We start from the raw sequence: 16483 nt of genomic DNA, 5'->3' as shown, positions 1-16483 counted from the left end.
TGTAAATCTGTTTTTTCATTTTTTTTTTTTCTAAAGGCCACTATAAGAAAAGCTCATGTCCTTTCACGACATCTACAATGGCAAATAAATACAAAAAGTTCTACTGTGAAATATTTATTTTGTTTTATCTCATTTAGGCGTACTTATCAGTTTCAGTTTTACTGGAAACCTTACATATGGTAAGGAAACTTGGCTTTTGAAATAGAAACTGTCTAAGGAGTCATGCTGTCATGCTTAACTTCTGAATAAAGCATGACTGCAGCATAAACTGATTATAGGAAATGAGGGTTTGGCTTGCTTTCTAAAAATGCTGTCCGAAGCCAAAGAGGTTAACACTTAGGAAATTTGCTTAAAAGGCTTCTTCCACTTCTTCCTTCAGTAATCTTGCTTGCTTTTTCACTGGGTAGTTTTTAGTGCTTCTCAAGCAAATCAGTTAGGACAAATCTGATTGTGTCAAAAGTTTGCAGTAATGCTTTCATACATCCACAATAATATGAAATTGTTTGTAACCCTTTTGTTCGGTGAGGACCTTCAGTTTGTTTAAGGGGAGGGCTTGCTTCATTGTACATTTGCAGAAGTGTGCAGTCATGCGCGATAACAGGCCCTACCACGGCAGTCAGAGTAATTCAGGCAGTCTGCACGCAGCAATGTGCCTTGCTCCTGGGAGTGGACCGCAAACCAGGTGGACTGTCCTGGCAGGCTGCACACTGAGTAGTATATGGGTCATGTTGGAAAAAATTTCACAGTACTCTGCACTGTGATTCAGCATCTAAAAATGTGTTTGTTTTTCCTTAAGGTGTCAATTTATCTTATTTAATGTTGACTGAAAAAACTGTTATATTCCTAACCGCATTTGTTTGTAATAACTGTTCTTAACATGAACCTAATTTCATTTTTTTTCATATGTTGCTGTTGGCTTTGTTCTGTGTGCTGAATTTAATTTTCAGCTTTAATACATTTTATTTGATGTTTTTTTGTTTCTTTTAGTATACTGCTCGTTATAACTCTTAAACATATGTCTGAATCAGCTACAAATACTTCTAGTTGTGATGGTGCAGAAAGCTGCATGAGATCACACAAGACCCAGTTCAGGTCTTTGAATACATAATTAAGACATGTTTATAGTACTAAAATAACCCTGCATTTTTCTGTCTTTCAACTGGCGTCATACTAGATTTACACTATTATTTCTGAATATGGAGTGAGGCATAAAGGCTTTTTGAATTGTACTGGTTAAATGAAAAAAAATTTCCTAGTGATGCAATAACTATTTTTTGCAGGAGTTATTTTTATTTGATCTGTTTAACTGCTATAATTTAAAAGAATTTTTAGCAATCATTTGGGATTGAAGTTGATTTTTTTTTTTCTAAAATTAGCTGTGGCATAAGTTGTTTCTATTAGAAAGTTATCTTTTCTATTCTTTTTGCCAGAAGGAATCCTTTTTAAGAGAGAGTTATTAAGCAAGTGGAAAAAAAAAAAAGGAAATAATTCCATAGCTGCACTTGCACACATTCAGCTGTGGTTTTTTCTTTTCTTTTCATTCTCTTCCTCTCTTCTTCCTATTAGACTGTGTGACATTTGTATTACTAAAGTCTTGTGCATATTGTCAGAGGTTTCCAAACCAGAGATGTGTGTCAGACTAAAAAGAAATGGTGTTCCCTGGCAATTGCCAAATTTGCACTGTCAGAAGAAAATCAGTTTCATAAGGTTTTCATACAGACTGAGCAAACTCAAAGGCAAAGCATAACTAATGCCTGCTCTGAACAGAACCCTCCAAGTAGCTTTCACATAAAGCAAAAGTATTTGTGACTGACAGTCAAGGAAGAATCAGTAATGAAGCTCACTTCAATCAATATTTAATAGTGTGCACACACACAAGACTTCTGACATATAGGAGTGTTCAGCTGCCATCTCTACCTTTTTTCCCAGGAATTGCAATCATAACCATCACTTGAGAAAATGAGAACCAAAAGCGCTGAGCTGCAGATCTTCCTCCCCTGCTGTGGCAGGTCCCTTGCAAGGGAAGGTGAACTTTTTACAGGAGCACCTTCTATAGCCTAGAAACCTTTGCAAACTTTCGCATTATAAAAATTACCTATTGCACTTAATATTATCATTAGGATGGGATAGACTGATATTTTCATGGTGATTTTTTTGATGCTGTAGTATCATAGCTACTACATATCAGATTTTTTTTTCAGTTTCTCTTCCTCATACCCTTCTTCATATAAGCTGTCAGGGGAAGGACTTTTGGAAAAATTAACTGTGTGCATTACAAATCATGTTATTGCTCTTCCTCCCTCCATGCCTCAAGCCCTTTGTTATTATAGTGTGAATGTGTAGGAGTAAAGCAATGATCTCTGTGGCTTTTATCTGTGTAATTTCTCTCTTAAACACATTTACTGTCTTTAGAACATCCTTTGCAGAACCAAAATAGCAGACAGATAACTGCTGCTATTTATATTACATTGTTAATAAGGGATTCATTCCTATCAGTTGTCTTACCAGTCTTCATTGGTATTCATGGGTAGTTCTGAAGAACATCGCACTACTGCTGTTGATATATATCCATGTACCGAGCTGAAGAGTATTAAAGCTTTTAAGCTTTTGTATTTGGCTAGAGTATTATTTTGTTTACTTAAGTAAACTGGACTTGCAACAAAGTAATCCTCATAACTCCTTAAAATTGCCAAGCCAAACCTGAATGTTCACATCACAAACATTGTAAATGCAACAGACTTGAATTGAAATAATTTAAAGCTCTGTTGTCCACATGGAGGGAGATTCTGATATGCTTGAAGAAATAATACTTTCATACAAAAATAATCCCAATGTGAATCAGTAGAACTATGGAAAATAAAGTATGAGTATAGGAATTCAAGTGTGTTTCTCACCGAGTTTGCTTCCCAAATCCAAAACTCCTAAATTTATTCTTGAATTAAGCATATTGATTGTAGTGGGATTTCAGAATTGCATTCTCTGTCTTCATTCCATTATTCTTTGGTCAGTTCTTGGGAAAATTTAAATCAAAACACTTCCTTAAAAAGCTACTTTTCATTTTCACCTTTTGAGTTTTAAAAGCAAAAAATCCTGAATCAGTCATTATAACCTGATTCATACTTGAATACTGCCAGCATGAAAGACTACTCAATAAATAAAAGTGGACCCTGAAAGCCTTTAGTTAGGGAAACTTTTAATTTAATTCAAGAAAATTCTCTTCAAGAGTTTTGCCCCAGAATTCACTCAAAGTTGACACTTTGAAATCATTTAGGCCTTCACTTCCATGTGCTGAGTTTAGAACACTTTCTAAGCACTGCAGGTATTTAAAAATGATGATGAAAATCTGTTAATTTTTTGACAAACATCTATGGGGGGATTTGGGTTACCAGTAAAGTTATAAGTTTTGATCATTTGGCACCTCTGAGAACCACTTCCAGGATATCACGTTGAGAATCTGTATGAAACCCTTATTGGAAAAATATTACAGTAAATGACCCGCACAGCTCACAGTCCAGAAGGAAGAAATAAGTGGAGTATGTTCAGAACAACCAGTGCAATTGATGTGTAGTCTCCTTGGCTGGAACTATAAAAGTCACACTTCAGATTAAATCTAGACTTTAGCTGGGATCTCAGTGTTGCTATTTGTCTGCAAGTATTCACAATTGTTTTCATATCTTTATGATCAATGTCTACTCTTAAATAATGAATTAAAAAAATTTGTATTGCAGAATGAGAAGTATGTTTATATGTAGATGTATGTCTATAGTGCAAAATAAAACAGTTATGGAGAAGGATGTTTAAGAAGGGTAGCAAGTGAAAATGCTTAACATTGTTAGACTTTCTCTTCTCATGAGCTGAGCTTTTTTATTGATTCACTTTTATCTAGTGGTATTGCATAAGCGTGAAGTTTCACTCACTCATGTCTTCACATCACTTAATGTGTAAAAAGTCTCATGCATAATTCATTAACGTTTCGTAGAAATAGGTTTGAATAACCCATACTTGATTTAGATTTACTAGTTTCCTTCCTGTGGCCACCACTGATCTCAATAGATGGAAATAAAGTTGGTTACTGTAAGCTTGTTACCTCTGAAGACTGCAGTCTTCAGTAAAATACAGTAAAAAACCCTGAAAGACTAGCATTCTCTAGCAGTCAACTGGACTCAGGTTACTGTTATTTTAGATCTGCCTGTTGCGTATTATAAAAAGGAGAAAATTACTTTTTGTTTCATTGGTTCATTATCACTTAATAAGGATTTTAAAAATCAACTAGTTTCCAGAGAACCAACCTAATTTTTAGTGGAAGGGTTTGAGTTCTCTATGATGTATAAGTGATGGATTGTGGATTGGCGTTTATAATCTGAACTTTTATGACTGTATTGGTGAAGGCTTCATTTTCACTGTTTTAAAATACATGCTGGTAATGAGAAAAAGTGGCTGTTTCCCCTTTGTAGGGAATCCACTGTAGAGAAAATGGGTGTAAAGAATACCAATTTCAAGAACAAGAATTAAAGATGCACAGATTTAAACTTGCTATTTTGGCATGAAAAATAGGCTAAGAATTTAATAGATCCTTATAAATATTCTTCACCATAAAACTAGTGGACAAAATTCAGACAAAACAAATATACGAGTTGTGAATCCAACCCAGAAAACATAATTCTGAGATAAACCTAAATTAAATGGACCTGAAGGTCAGATTTCCTTTCTTTCACAAGTTCAGTGTGTTGCTGCTAAAGACTTAAAAATGAGATGACGTAGATGGAAATGTTTAAGAGCATCTTATTTTGGTGTTAAAACTGTTTCTTGTAAAAGAAGGACTATTTGCAATTTCCTCCCAGCAGCCTAGATATCCCTTCTGCTAAGACCAACATATCCCCGAAGAGTTACCTTTCCACAGCTCTGTTTATTTGCTAAAGGATGGCATGGGCAATGGCTACTTGGATGCCTGATTACTTACAGCAGGATTCCCCAGCCTCAGAAAGAATATCACCCTGGAGATTTTACAGTAAAATGTTGTTTCTTTAAAAGGCTGTAAAAGAATGTCAGTGGTGCAGCTGATCTTGCTCAAGATCAAGGCTTTGCACAAACAACATATTGATCAAGACTCCCCAGGCATTTTTTATTTACCTATGACAGAGTGCCTGCGGGTATCAGAAGCCAATTTGGTAAATAACAGAGAAACCAATTAAATGATTTAGTGAAAGCAAGAAAGGTCTTGAAAGTCTGCATGCACTGGGCAGGATGTGAAGTTTGGGGGTCTCAGCAGAAGACATAGGTGAAGCAAGTGACACTGGCACTTCATCTAGTTGGGAAATGGGAAAGCTGAGGGAACAGTGCTAGCAAGGGGGTTGGTAAAGGGAGGCTTGCTGCTGAGTGCTTCTTGGCTTTTCTCCTGTGCCTGAAGGAGAAGCAAGGATTAAAGTATGAAAGACTTCCTTAACAAATGAGCACTCAGAAGCTTCAGATTCTCCAGCCAGTGGGATAAGTAAATAATAATAAAAAGATACCAAGATTTTATGTCATACTTCCTTGAGACAGGTCCATAGTTCCAGTGTTGTATTGGGCAGATTGCCTAGTCTAGCATTTTCCATGACACTGAACATACCTCTAGATATATGAAATCATTAACTGAATCACCCTCTGGATATGACAAATGATGCATTAATCTGTACTTCCCTGTCTGTTTTGGTGGTGTTAAATCCAGGGAGCTATTCCCATGTCCCAGATTTTTTTTAATCCATTTTTGTGCAACTGCTTATGGAAGTAGTAGTAGCTCAAAATTTGTTTACTCTTTGAAATGAAAGCACAATTCCCTTTTAAACTGTCCAAAGAAACACATATATTTCCCTGTCAGTGTAACAGTGTGGTTGGTATAGGAAAGTAAAGTAACACAAACACATTGTGTCCAATAATTCTATAGTTCTTTTTCTAGAAGTTGACTGTATCAATCCCTGTCAATGCATGGGCAGGCCTTTTTCCCAATTGTGTGTTTCCTTTTTAGCAATTACAGTGTTTCTTTCTGTTCCAGAGCACAATGAACTATAGGGAACAGTACAGGATCTCATCTTCTGGTGAGATAGGTATCAGATTCTTAGGGGCAGTTGTGAAGCCACTTTATTTTCTCATAAGACAGGTCTTGTATCACCATAAAGTTACAATCATTTCTATAGAAGTTGAAGATCTGAAGCTTAAGAGAAGGCACCACCAGATTTGGCATTAGACAGGAGGATGGTTCAAAGAGAACACCTTAGAGTTAACCTTATGGTGATCTTCCTCTGTGTGTAGATGTAAAGGACAAACAAACCAGACAGTTTTCTCATATGCCTCACTTTTTTGAGGGAGATGTTGCCTTGTGCATTGGCGCGCTTGTGGCCACAATATTTTCTACATAGTAACAGTGACTTAAACAGGAGATATTTATTCTTTGAGTGTCATATTTGCAGAATCTCACTTTGGATTTTTGCAGCTGCAAGCAGAGCTCGAGCATGGTCTAACATTTCCTTTGGGATCAAAGAACTTGAAGCTTCAAGAAATGCTGGGAGCTGTAGACTCGGAGATGTGATGGTGAGTCTGCTGCCAATTATATTCTTCTTCTAGCTTCACTATATCCAACCAATTAGATCTGATTTCATCCCACAAGAGACTACAACTTCCAGCATCGCTGAAGGCTTTCTGGGTCTGAGTTTCAGGGAGGAATTCTGTCCGTGGTGGTTTTTTTGAGGGAGGCAGAAATTTAAACTGGCTGAGTTACCTCTTCTTAAGTCATGCCCAGTCAGTTCTTCAAAGGTTTGTGTGTGGATGTGTGTGTGAGAGAAGTGAAGAAGAAAGTTATGGAAGAAATATAAAATCATGTTAAACTGTAGAAATACTTGTATTCTAAGTTTTTACATGTATGTCTGTGCACCTTTCTAGTAGCTCAGTGATCTTCTCCTAGTCCTGCAGGGCTTTAGAAGGTTGGGTTTGGGGTAGTTTTCAATTTTTGCAAGAAACTCTAAAGCAATTTAGTCACTTTGCACTCCCTGAAACTCAAGAAAGAAATTTAACTGTTATTGAGCCAGGCTTGCAGAACAATGTGAATAAATGTAACCAATACCTCAGGATACCGAGGCCAATCTGAGCTCTAGGAAGCTCTTATTAAGCAACAGGATGGACTCCAACTCTTACAGCTTAGAAGAGTGGAATTTGAAGTTGGATTGTTCATGCTTTCTAATGAGTGTCCAAATGATGTGTATAAAAATTTGTGATGAGCTGCCTTTGTATGACCTGAGACTTGAATTTCATGAAGGTGTTCAGATACAAGATCTTCATCCACTTGTAGCTTTAGGCATGTCAGGATTGCTTAAATGAGCAATAACCATTTAAGCATGGAGTAAAAACATGGTTGATGAACTGGAAATAAGAATAATTTATGCAGAAAAACCTCTTTCTGCACTTTTCACATAAGTAATCAAATACTGCAAAAGCACCAAAGGAAACCAGGATCATGTCATCTCAGGTGACCAAAAATTTGAAACATCTAAACACTGGGTGTTTAATTGCCACACAACATTGTGACCACTTTTGGTGGGACTGGTCTTAGAGTTTGTTAATCCTTTTCCCTCAGATACAGTCTCTGACATTCTTTGGTGGAACAAATTTGGCACTGTTGAAAAAAGATTTTTCTGGCTCAAAAATGGACAAATAATGGATGGACAGAGTCAGTCACTCAGGCTATAGATGCTAGGAGATGGATGGATTGCTTATCTATTCTTTCAGGAAGTGAGTGTTGCTCTCTCATTTCCAAAGGGTCTTCTATCTTCTGTTGATTATTCCCTGTTGGTGTATGTGTTAAGGTAGAAGGAGAGTAAAACTCTGGTGCAGTAAGGAAAACAGTAAGTAAATCTCAAGTCACTATTACCTTGCTGTCCTCCAAGCACTCATCTGAGAATATAAATAGGCACAGAATGTCCTCACATTATTCAGAGATGTAAATGCCAGCAGACAGTAAGAGGAAAAGCTGAATTTGGTCAGTAGCCGCTGGTCAGTACTTAAGGAATTCTGGAGGCTTCAACAAATAAATAAATTCCTAACAAGAAATGAGAAAAAACCCTCTTCCATTGATTATGTAGGGGTTTGGCTGTGCAGTTTGAACTAGTTCACATAAAAATATTTTGCATTTTAAATAAAATACATCCACATTGGTCTTTTCAATTCTCTTCTCCCCTGTTGTGCTGAATCAGACACTCTGCAATGCACACATTGCACACACGTGTGAACAGTCCAACTTCAAACTGCACTCTGCTAAGCTATATGATTTGGAGTCTAAGGTGTAGCTTTAAAATAGCTTCCTAGGGATCAGCTTGGCCTCACTACCAAGGTATTGGTCATTCTCACTCAGTAACACAATGCAAACTACTAGCAATGACGCTGTTGTCTCTTGTTTCCACAAGCACTTGAGTCTTAGGCACTGAATTTAATTCAGGTCCCGAACACGATCCAGAACAGAGATTACTGTCACTTGCTACTTTTCTGTGAACTGAATTTTCACAGCAGCCAGTCACTGAGAGATAAGTAGCTCACTTCTAAAATTAGACAGCCAAATTTTTAGGACATCTGTAGTTCAGAAGAAAGCAGCTGTGTGGAAATTAATTTAATACTGCCTGGTAAAGCATCACTTTTTCAGTTATCTAAACTTCTTACCACTTATGACCACATTATGATGAGTGATATTAATGCGCTATAGCTACAATTGCTATAAAGCAATAGGAATGCTTCTTCCTCCACCCCCACCCCCCATTAAAGAATTAAGTACAGTGGACTACACCTGAACAATAGGATCATGCAGAGTAAGAGGCACTTAAATGAATATGGTTTGCCTCAAATGCATGGAGAAATGTAGAACAAATCACTTATTAAATTTCTGCTGTGGCAAATGAATCCACCCTCAAGCCATTATCAATGAATGCAAAGGGAAATGGACTACATGCACTCATTAACCTGCTATGGGGATCAGTAAATGTGACTCTGAATGTTAGCATATGAAAAATGCCATCGCTCTGTGACATGAATACCAGGTCAGGGTGAACTCAGTCTATTTCTATTTGTTAAAAAGATGTTGTCAGGTTAAATTTGTATTGGTGGGCCTGATGTAGGCCGGTTGCTATTTCCTCTCCGAGCTCTCATAAAGCCAATATGAACTCTGAAACGTGCGGTCTGGCTAGCTTGATGTCAGCATGGTCACAGACCCAGGTCTGGCTGGCATCATGGAAAAACCTCTTGAGATGTACTTGGGAAGTACCTCTTGGGAGGAATCATGGCCTTGAGAGTCTGAAAGTAGTTAAAAACTGAGCACATTTAACTCTTGCTCCATACGTCCATGCAGAAGGTATGCACATATAACAGTTTCAAAATCTCTATTGTTTTCTGCTGAAAAGTTTGGATAACAATGCAGCACTTTACTTTTCTTGTGAAAATTCACCTGAATCTAAAACTTGGCTAATGTGGTCTGAGACATGAGTAGGTCTACAAGGAAAGAAAGAGAGAGGGAATAGGAAGGATGGGGGAAAAACATGGGAAGATGGTGAAATCCTCCTGGAAGAAAATGTTGCTGAAAGTTATGTTTAATTTAGTTTAAGATTCTGAGAGGCATTATACAACTTCTGGAGCAGCAGTGCACAATCTTTCAAGGTTGATTTAACTGTATGGTTATAATCTAGCTGCTTTAAAAACTTGTACTCAGATATCCAAGAAATATCTAAGTCCTAACTTAATAATTAATAAAAAAAAACAAGTACATTTAGTGGTTCTTGGGCAGATGAGAGAAGTTTCATTTGAGTGTTTCTCTCTTGATTTATTATGCTTAAGTACCATTCAGCTTTGATTATTGGCTTGACCTAAATTGACATCTGAAAAAGCCTGATATCGGTGCATAAATCTGTGATAATCACCACATCATTACACAGCATCACCTTTTGAAGAAGAAATTATAAAGCCACTCTTGTCTGTGTTCAAAATTCAGCAGAAAGCTATTAACCCTCATCTTTTATAAACACATTTAAAAATGCCACTTACAAGAAACAAAAACAGCAAGCTAAAGCAAAGCTGAACTATTTGAGATGGAACTTCTATGTACATTTTGTTAGAGATCTGCTGTCTTGAAGTTAGGATATAGGAATGTCAGTTTGTGATGAAAGTTTTTCTGGTGTGCTAAATATTAGATTCTTAAATCAGAATGTTCTCAGCTGTTCTGCTGTTTTTCTGAGCTAAATAGCTCTGTCTGGAAATAAGCATGTGATACTGCTCTAAATTCATGGGGAAATGATGTTAACATCCATATGCGTAAGCTGAGCAAGGGTTAGTGAGAACCTGTTTATGAATAGACCCCGCAGTTCTTAATTTATTATTGTCTAGAAGGGGCCTGAAATGTAAGGTGATAAAGGCTTTCTGTCTTCACATGATGTGCATCAGGTATTTACAGCCCCTGAAAAGTATTATCAACTTATGCTTCCCATATGAAAATTATGTTGGAATCTTTACTTACTACTGTCCTTTTCCCTCCCCACAAATGTTCCCCCATTTGCTTAAGATAATAGTGTATGATATTAATCAGTCACAGAAAAGAGCCACCACCAGGATCTTTATTAGGAGCTTTATGATGCACTAATTGTTTGAAGTCATAAGACCTCAGAATTTTCCTCCAGTGACCTCCTAATACACATTCTGCAGAAAATATGAAAGCTCTTACTTCAGAAGCATTACAAGTACCTTTTCTTTTTGGGAATATTTAGCAGGTGTCTAAATTATATGCTTTAAATTTGCAACATACCTGATACTTTTCTCTCTTATTTGTGCAGACAGGTATGGAAAATATATACCAAAATGCATAGGTAGGCATATTCAGGGCATAAAGAACTAGGGCTGAACACTGTGCATACAACATAGGTGAAACTTCCTGAAAAATGATGTACAGTAGGTATGGTGTGGTTTTGTATGCATATATAAACACACATACATATGATCACCAATTCTTACATGTAATTTTCTTATCACTAATTGTAGTCCCCCTGTTAATTTTTAATACATTTCCAACTAAGATGATATTCTATATGAAATTCTACCATGAAGTAGTCCGGATGAGCAAAACTGTGGTTTTAGCTTTGAAGCAGAATGTCAGCTGACAACAGTAAATGCAACATACTGATCTAAAGAAGTCATGCATCGTGTTGCTTACTTACCGACTGCCTTTAGAGAGGCATACTTGTTAAGCTCTTTGCCTGGGGGCTGCTGCTCATACGGGTTTGTGATCTGTCCCAGGCTGGGATATGAATGTTGATGTGCCATCTGAGGAAGGAGGGGAGATGTTGGCATGACGTTATTCATCTGTGGTGGATCTGTATTAAAGAAAATCGACAAACATTAAGAAAAAAACCAAATCAGTCTTAAGGTTTTAACATCATTATCCAGTACAGACTAGACAGGATATGTCATGAGATTTAATGCAACAAAACACTATTTACTACAAAGTGGGAGTTTGAGTACAGCAAACCTGTACTTCAGTTAATGGCGTGATTAAAGGCTGATGAATGATTGTAGCAATACATGCTAACTTTTGTATAAAAAAGAGCTTTGAACTAAAAAATAGGTTTTCAAAACAATTGAACACCAACAACAAAGACTGAATTTGCTGCAGCATTAGGATACAAGCCAAAATGTGAAGTTTATTCCAACGTAGCTTGAATACAGGGCAGTAGTATCAGTCTGCCTGTGCAGTTAAATTGCCTGGCTAATTTCAGTTGGCTCAGGCAGGCTGCTGCATATATGCACTTACACTGCTTTTAATACCAGAACCAGCTTGGTTATTTGCACAGCATTGTGTTCTGTAGACATGGCCCACAGTGAAGAATGTGCAATTTTGGCTCATGACTATCATTAGGTAATTTCTTCAAAGCTCACACTTTGTCCTTATGTTTTATCCTTTTCCCTGACAGTAGGTAGCACAATATCATACCAAGATAACGTTTTCTGTAGCAGGCATACCTAAAAGCAGGAGCTAATTACCTCTTATGTACAGTTTTATACCAACACTTACCCCATATCCATTCTGTAGTTGATTTGTTGAGTTGATAGTGGAGAATACAGTCTGGATGCTTTTCTTTCTAAGATATACCATAATTTATTATTTGTTTTTAATGTTTGATTCCAGCCTCTAAAAAGTTTGGTTAGAATTGTATGCAGCACTCAATTTGCAAACCTAAATTTTAACAGATTTCAAGATGATCAGCATATATTTTGCTGAGTCTTTATCCAGGCTGTGTATTTTGAGATATTTGGAGCTGATTGTCAATCCTAGAACCTTATCATAGCTTCTAAAATCAGACGAATGCATTTTTTCTCCTGCAATGAGACCATGGTGCTGAATTTGTGACAATACAGTAACTCCCACAGCATCAAGCTTATGATAATGTAGGAAGAAAGCTGGGCAGTTATGGGAAAGAAGGCTTATTGTGATGGAGTGAATGGACCACCCCCCCAAGTGCCCACAGGATCTGGCAGAAGCCAAATATCCCTGCAGTTTGCCAGGATTTTAAGGGACCTGAGCCACTTCACTTTCCACAGCTCATTAATGAAGCTGAGTGCATGAGCAGGAGCTCTGAAGCCAGTTAACGGATTTACTGCTGGGAAAGAAAAGGAAAGCTAAGGTGTTTTTTAACTTTCTTATTCTTCACCATTGCTGCTGCCTGATGCAGTCTCTGCTGTTCAGACTGAGGTTGCCTCTGCAGAGCAGTATAATCACATCCTCCTACCACATACACATATAAACAAGTTGTGAGGGCACCCCGAGGCAGCTCCAGAAAAATGGTGGAAGTGCTACCATCTAATAACACTATGACTCTTGCTGTTACTGGTTGTTTATAGGGAAAAAAACTGGTTGTGGGTAGAGCTGAATGAGAAATTATTTTCCTATAACAAAAGAGTTTTTCAGTAAGTGGTTTTTTTTTCTTTTACCAAGCAAATGAAATCTGAAGTTGGTCTTTTTTGCAAATCTTATGTCAGATCAGGAGAAACATTTCGTTATGATTTCAAAATTATATATATTTTTTAAAAAGTTAGCTCACATTTAAAAATAGAAATGTTGTTTTGGATTGAAAACCAGAAACTTTTCTGTTAACAGAATTCCCAAAAAAAGTACTGAAACACTTTTTGAATCTTTTTTGATAGGTTTGCCTTGAAAGGGTAAGTTTGTTAAGTCAACTCTTTCACAGAAACAGTTGTTATTTAAATGAATTGCTATTTTCTAATAAGTTAAAGCTCTCAGTAACTTTCTGTTCAGCTATAGTACTGACATGTCTGATGTAACTAAGTGGAGCGACGCTTCTTAGAGCAAGAACTTGTGAAATCCTATTCTGTTCCAATTCTATCTCTAGAGTACCGCTGAGGAAAGCCTCTTACTCTAATGGCTTGAACCATAAAATTAGATGACCACTCTTTTCAAACCTTCCATATCTTCCAAGTATCTTTCTTTTATGGTTACATCTACAAGTATGCTTTTGAGGATGAACGCTAGCACAGCCGTATTTCAGTAATAGGGCAGCTGTAAAGATACCAGCATGGGTGGGACCTTTGATATAAGGAAAGTGTAAACCTTTTACCACTACATCTGCTAATTTTTTTCTGAGTAGAGCTAAATCAGCACTTCGTAGATGCTACTACTATAAAGTTCCCTTGTGGCAATTATTATCTGGTTTGTCAAAACATCATGATTTCACTGTGATGAAAGTATTGTGAGCGCCAGTATTTCTACACTCGCTGCCAAAGTGACTTGCAGCTGTGGAGACTTGCAAAAACACGGTAAATAAGGTGTAGTGAACCAGGACTGTTTTTCTAGCTGTGTTTCTTACTTGGACTTATCATTTTTAGTCAGTCATCTCTTTAAATGTAGTGAAGAAAGTTACCCCAGAAATGTACTGGGGAAAATGAATCAGGTGTACTTGTTTTTCATCCAGGTGTTCAGTGGCAGACTATGTTGTTACTAGATTTCTGGGGTTGGGTTCTTTGAGCATTTACGAAGATGTAAAGAAATATGTTTTTCATTTCCAGATCATCTTTGACTTCTCTTTTGTCTCGTTAAAAGCTCAGAACTCTCCTGAATTATGAATTTCAAGCAAACCAATGACAGTCATTCTTTCACTGCCACACTGATTGCACAGTGCCCCTCACTCATACCCAGATGCTTACACAAGACTAAGTCATCACATAGAAGACACAGTTCAATTACTCATTCAATTGGCCATTTGTACAAAGTAAATTAAGCAAAAGGCCAAACTCTGGCAAAGTGCATTGAACTATATTGAAGAACAATTCCTATTTATAAAGAGACTCCCATTGGAATGGACTCCTAGGGCCTAAAAGGAAAATTTCAGCTTGATATATACATCTGTCTAAATCTGAATCATACTAAATTTTAGTCTAACTGGCCATAACTGGTGAAAGTTGCATTTGTTTGCAAGCTCTCTAAACTGTCTATGATCTGATTCCTTATCTCTGGGTTTCTAGAAATAAGTGAGCAAATGGGACACTTACATTGTTTTGTCCACACATCGCTAATGTAATGATGATGGGTAAATTCAGCTATATTTGGATGCGATTTAGGAAATGTTCATAATTGAAGTAACAGTGGTTTAATGCAAATTCTGCAGCAGGCACAGCAATGGGGAGTGAAAGTCTAACCATTGGGGGAGCCCAGGCTTAGCCTTGAGCAACTAGGAGGTTTTAAACAGGGCTCGTCTTGCCCACTCTGGGGGACTCCACATTTATAACTGAAAAAGATACTGGTCTTGGCAGTGTTGTCTTATACTTGTAAATACTGCTTCAGTCTCAGCAATACCGAATAGGGATTCTCTCAGGAAATAAAGAAATTTTTCTGCAACTACTTCACAAGATCTCAGTGGGAAATTTGAGATTTTTCAGTTTGAGATTTTGACTTTTTCCTGAAATTGGAAAAAAATAGTGTTGAATTTTGGGGAGCAAATAATAATCTGTTGGATTATTCAAAATATTGTGGGATACAAGAGACTGTTTTCAATTAGAAGAAAGTTTAACAAGAAAAATCCCTACCAGCTTTATCACTGACCTCTAGTGCCAAGTTAAATCCTTTATACTTATAAAGCAGATATTCTGTGATTGGTATTTGCAAATAGCTGGCTTCACTGAATAGGGACAACTTTAACCTGAAAGCTGTGGCTGTGCTGATACATTACTTTTGGCAACCTGATGCTGGTACATTGTCCAGCATGGTATTCCATATAACCAGCTGTACTGTGCCACTGCCAATTTATGTATTTATTTTTAAAAGACAGAGAATATGAACATCACAAAGAGTCAAAAACTGTTTGTGCTGCAGATTCTAGCATGAATAGTCAGACCTGATTAGCAATGGTGATATTGTAAAAAACCTGCACTATTCACAACCTATCTTATTTTCTGTTGAAGCAAAGAAATATGATGCTAGGCTGCTTCCTAACCTCCCAAGACTTTGAGGAGTGATTCTGGATATAGTGTTAGTGATTTGCTTTCTGTCTTCCTACTACCAGCCCAAAAGAAAGAGTTTGAAAAAAGCACGCTGGAGCTCATGACACAAAAGCTAGATGTCTGCTGGGCAGAACATGACAGGAAAAAAGAAAACCAAAAAAGGTCTTCAGATGCTGAAGAGTGCTTTTGACTGTTATCCCCTTAAGACGTCTAGGTATAGAAAAGCTTGTGGGAGGCAAATGGAGCAGAAAACAAGAACTGGAAGGAAGCTGCACCAAAACCAGTTTATAGCAAGAGAAATTGTGTTTTACATCCCAGCCACCAACAATGAGCCTTTGGAAATGGCAGAGGCATCAGCTTCTGGTCACAGTCCCAGTAGTTGATGAAGGCTGATCATTATGTTATCTGTGTATTATTTTGACCTGTATCTCAACCTGTGCAATTGCAACTTGTATCCAGGTGTCACAGCTAAGAGTTTACTGCATTTTTCAAGTGAAAATGCTTTTGGGGAGTGTTTCCACCCCTCCCTGATTGTGAATTTTTGGAGTTACTTTATTGTGTATCACAGTGACAACAGTGATGTAATTGGTTGCTGTAGTTATGCTGCACTCTATCCACTTAAGATGGTGTCATATGTAATTTATGCACTTCATTCAGAAATCGAGGAATGGGCATCTCAGCAATTACTAAATACAAATAAGAACCCAGGGTGGAAACACCTGACACACCATGATCACATGTATGAATGTGGTAAAACAAGGCAAAAGCCCCACAACTTTTTGTTTGTTTTGTTTTCTGCATTGTTTATAAAATATATTGTGCTGTTCACCTAGCTTGATTATTCTAGTCAAGAAGCTGCCAGGGTTATGGGAAATACTCAGGGATAAAGGAAAGGATGGTAGTAGGCTGCTGGCAATAATAAGCTTGTTCACTGTTTGAGAGCCAACAACCTGCCATGAATGTCCCTTAAGCT

The 16483-nt window shown here is 37.3% G+C and overlaps 1 protein-coding gene across 1 annotated transcript in view; it reads right to left on the bottom strand.

Annotated features, from left to right (window-relative positions):
- SHISA9 (shisa family member 9) overlaps positions 1-16483 on the bottom strand; it is a 199602-nt gene that overhangs the window by 9900 nt on the left and 173219 nt on the right. Inside the window, exon 3 of the mRNA XM_074886107.1 lies at positions 11217-11372. Within this exon, the coding sequence (XP_074742208.1) occupies positions 11217-11372 (156 nt within the window). The remainder of the gene's footprint in view (positions 1-11216; positions 11373-16483) is intronic.

Source organism: Strix uralensis, chromosome 16, assembly GCF_047716275.1.
Source record: "Strix uralensis isolate ZFMK-TIS-50842 chromosome 16, bStrUra1, whole genome shotgun sequence".
Classification (NCBI taxonomy): Eukaryota; Metazoa; Chordata; class Aves; order Strigiformes; family Strigidae; genus Strix; species Strix uralensis.
The sequence above is the reverse complement of the archived record's forward strand: the minus strand, read 5'-3'. Positions and strand labels throughout refer to the sequence as shown.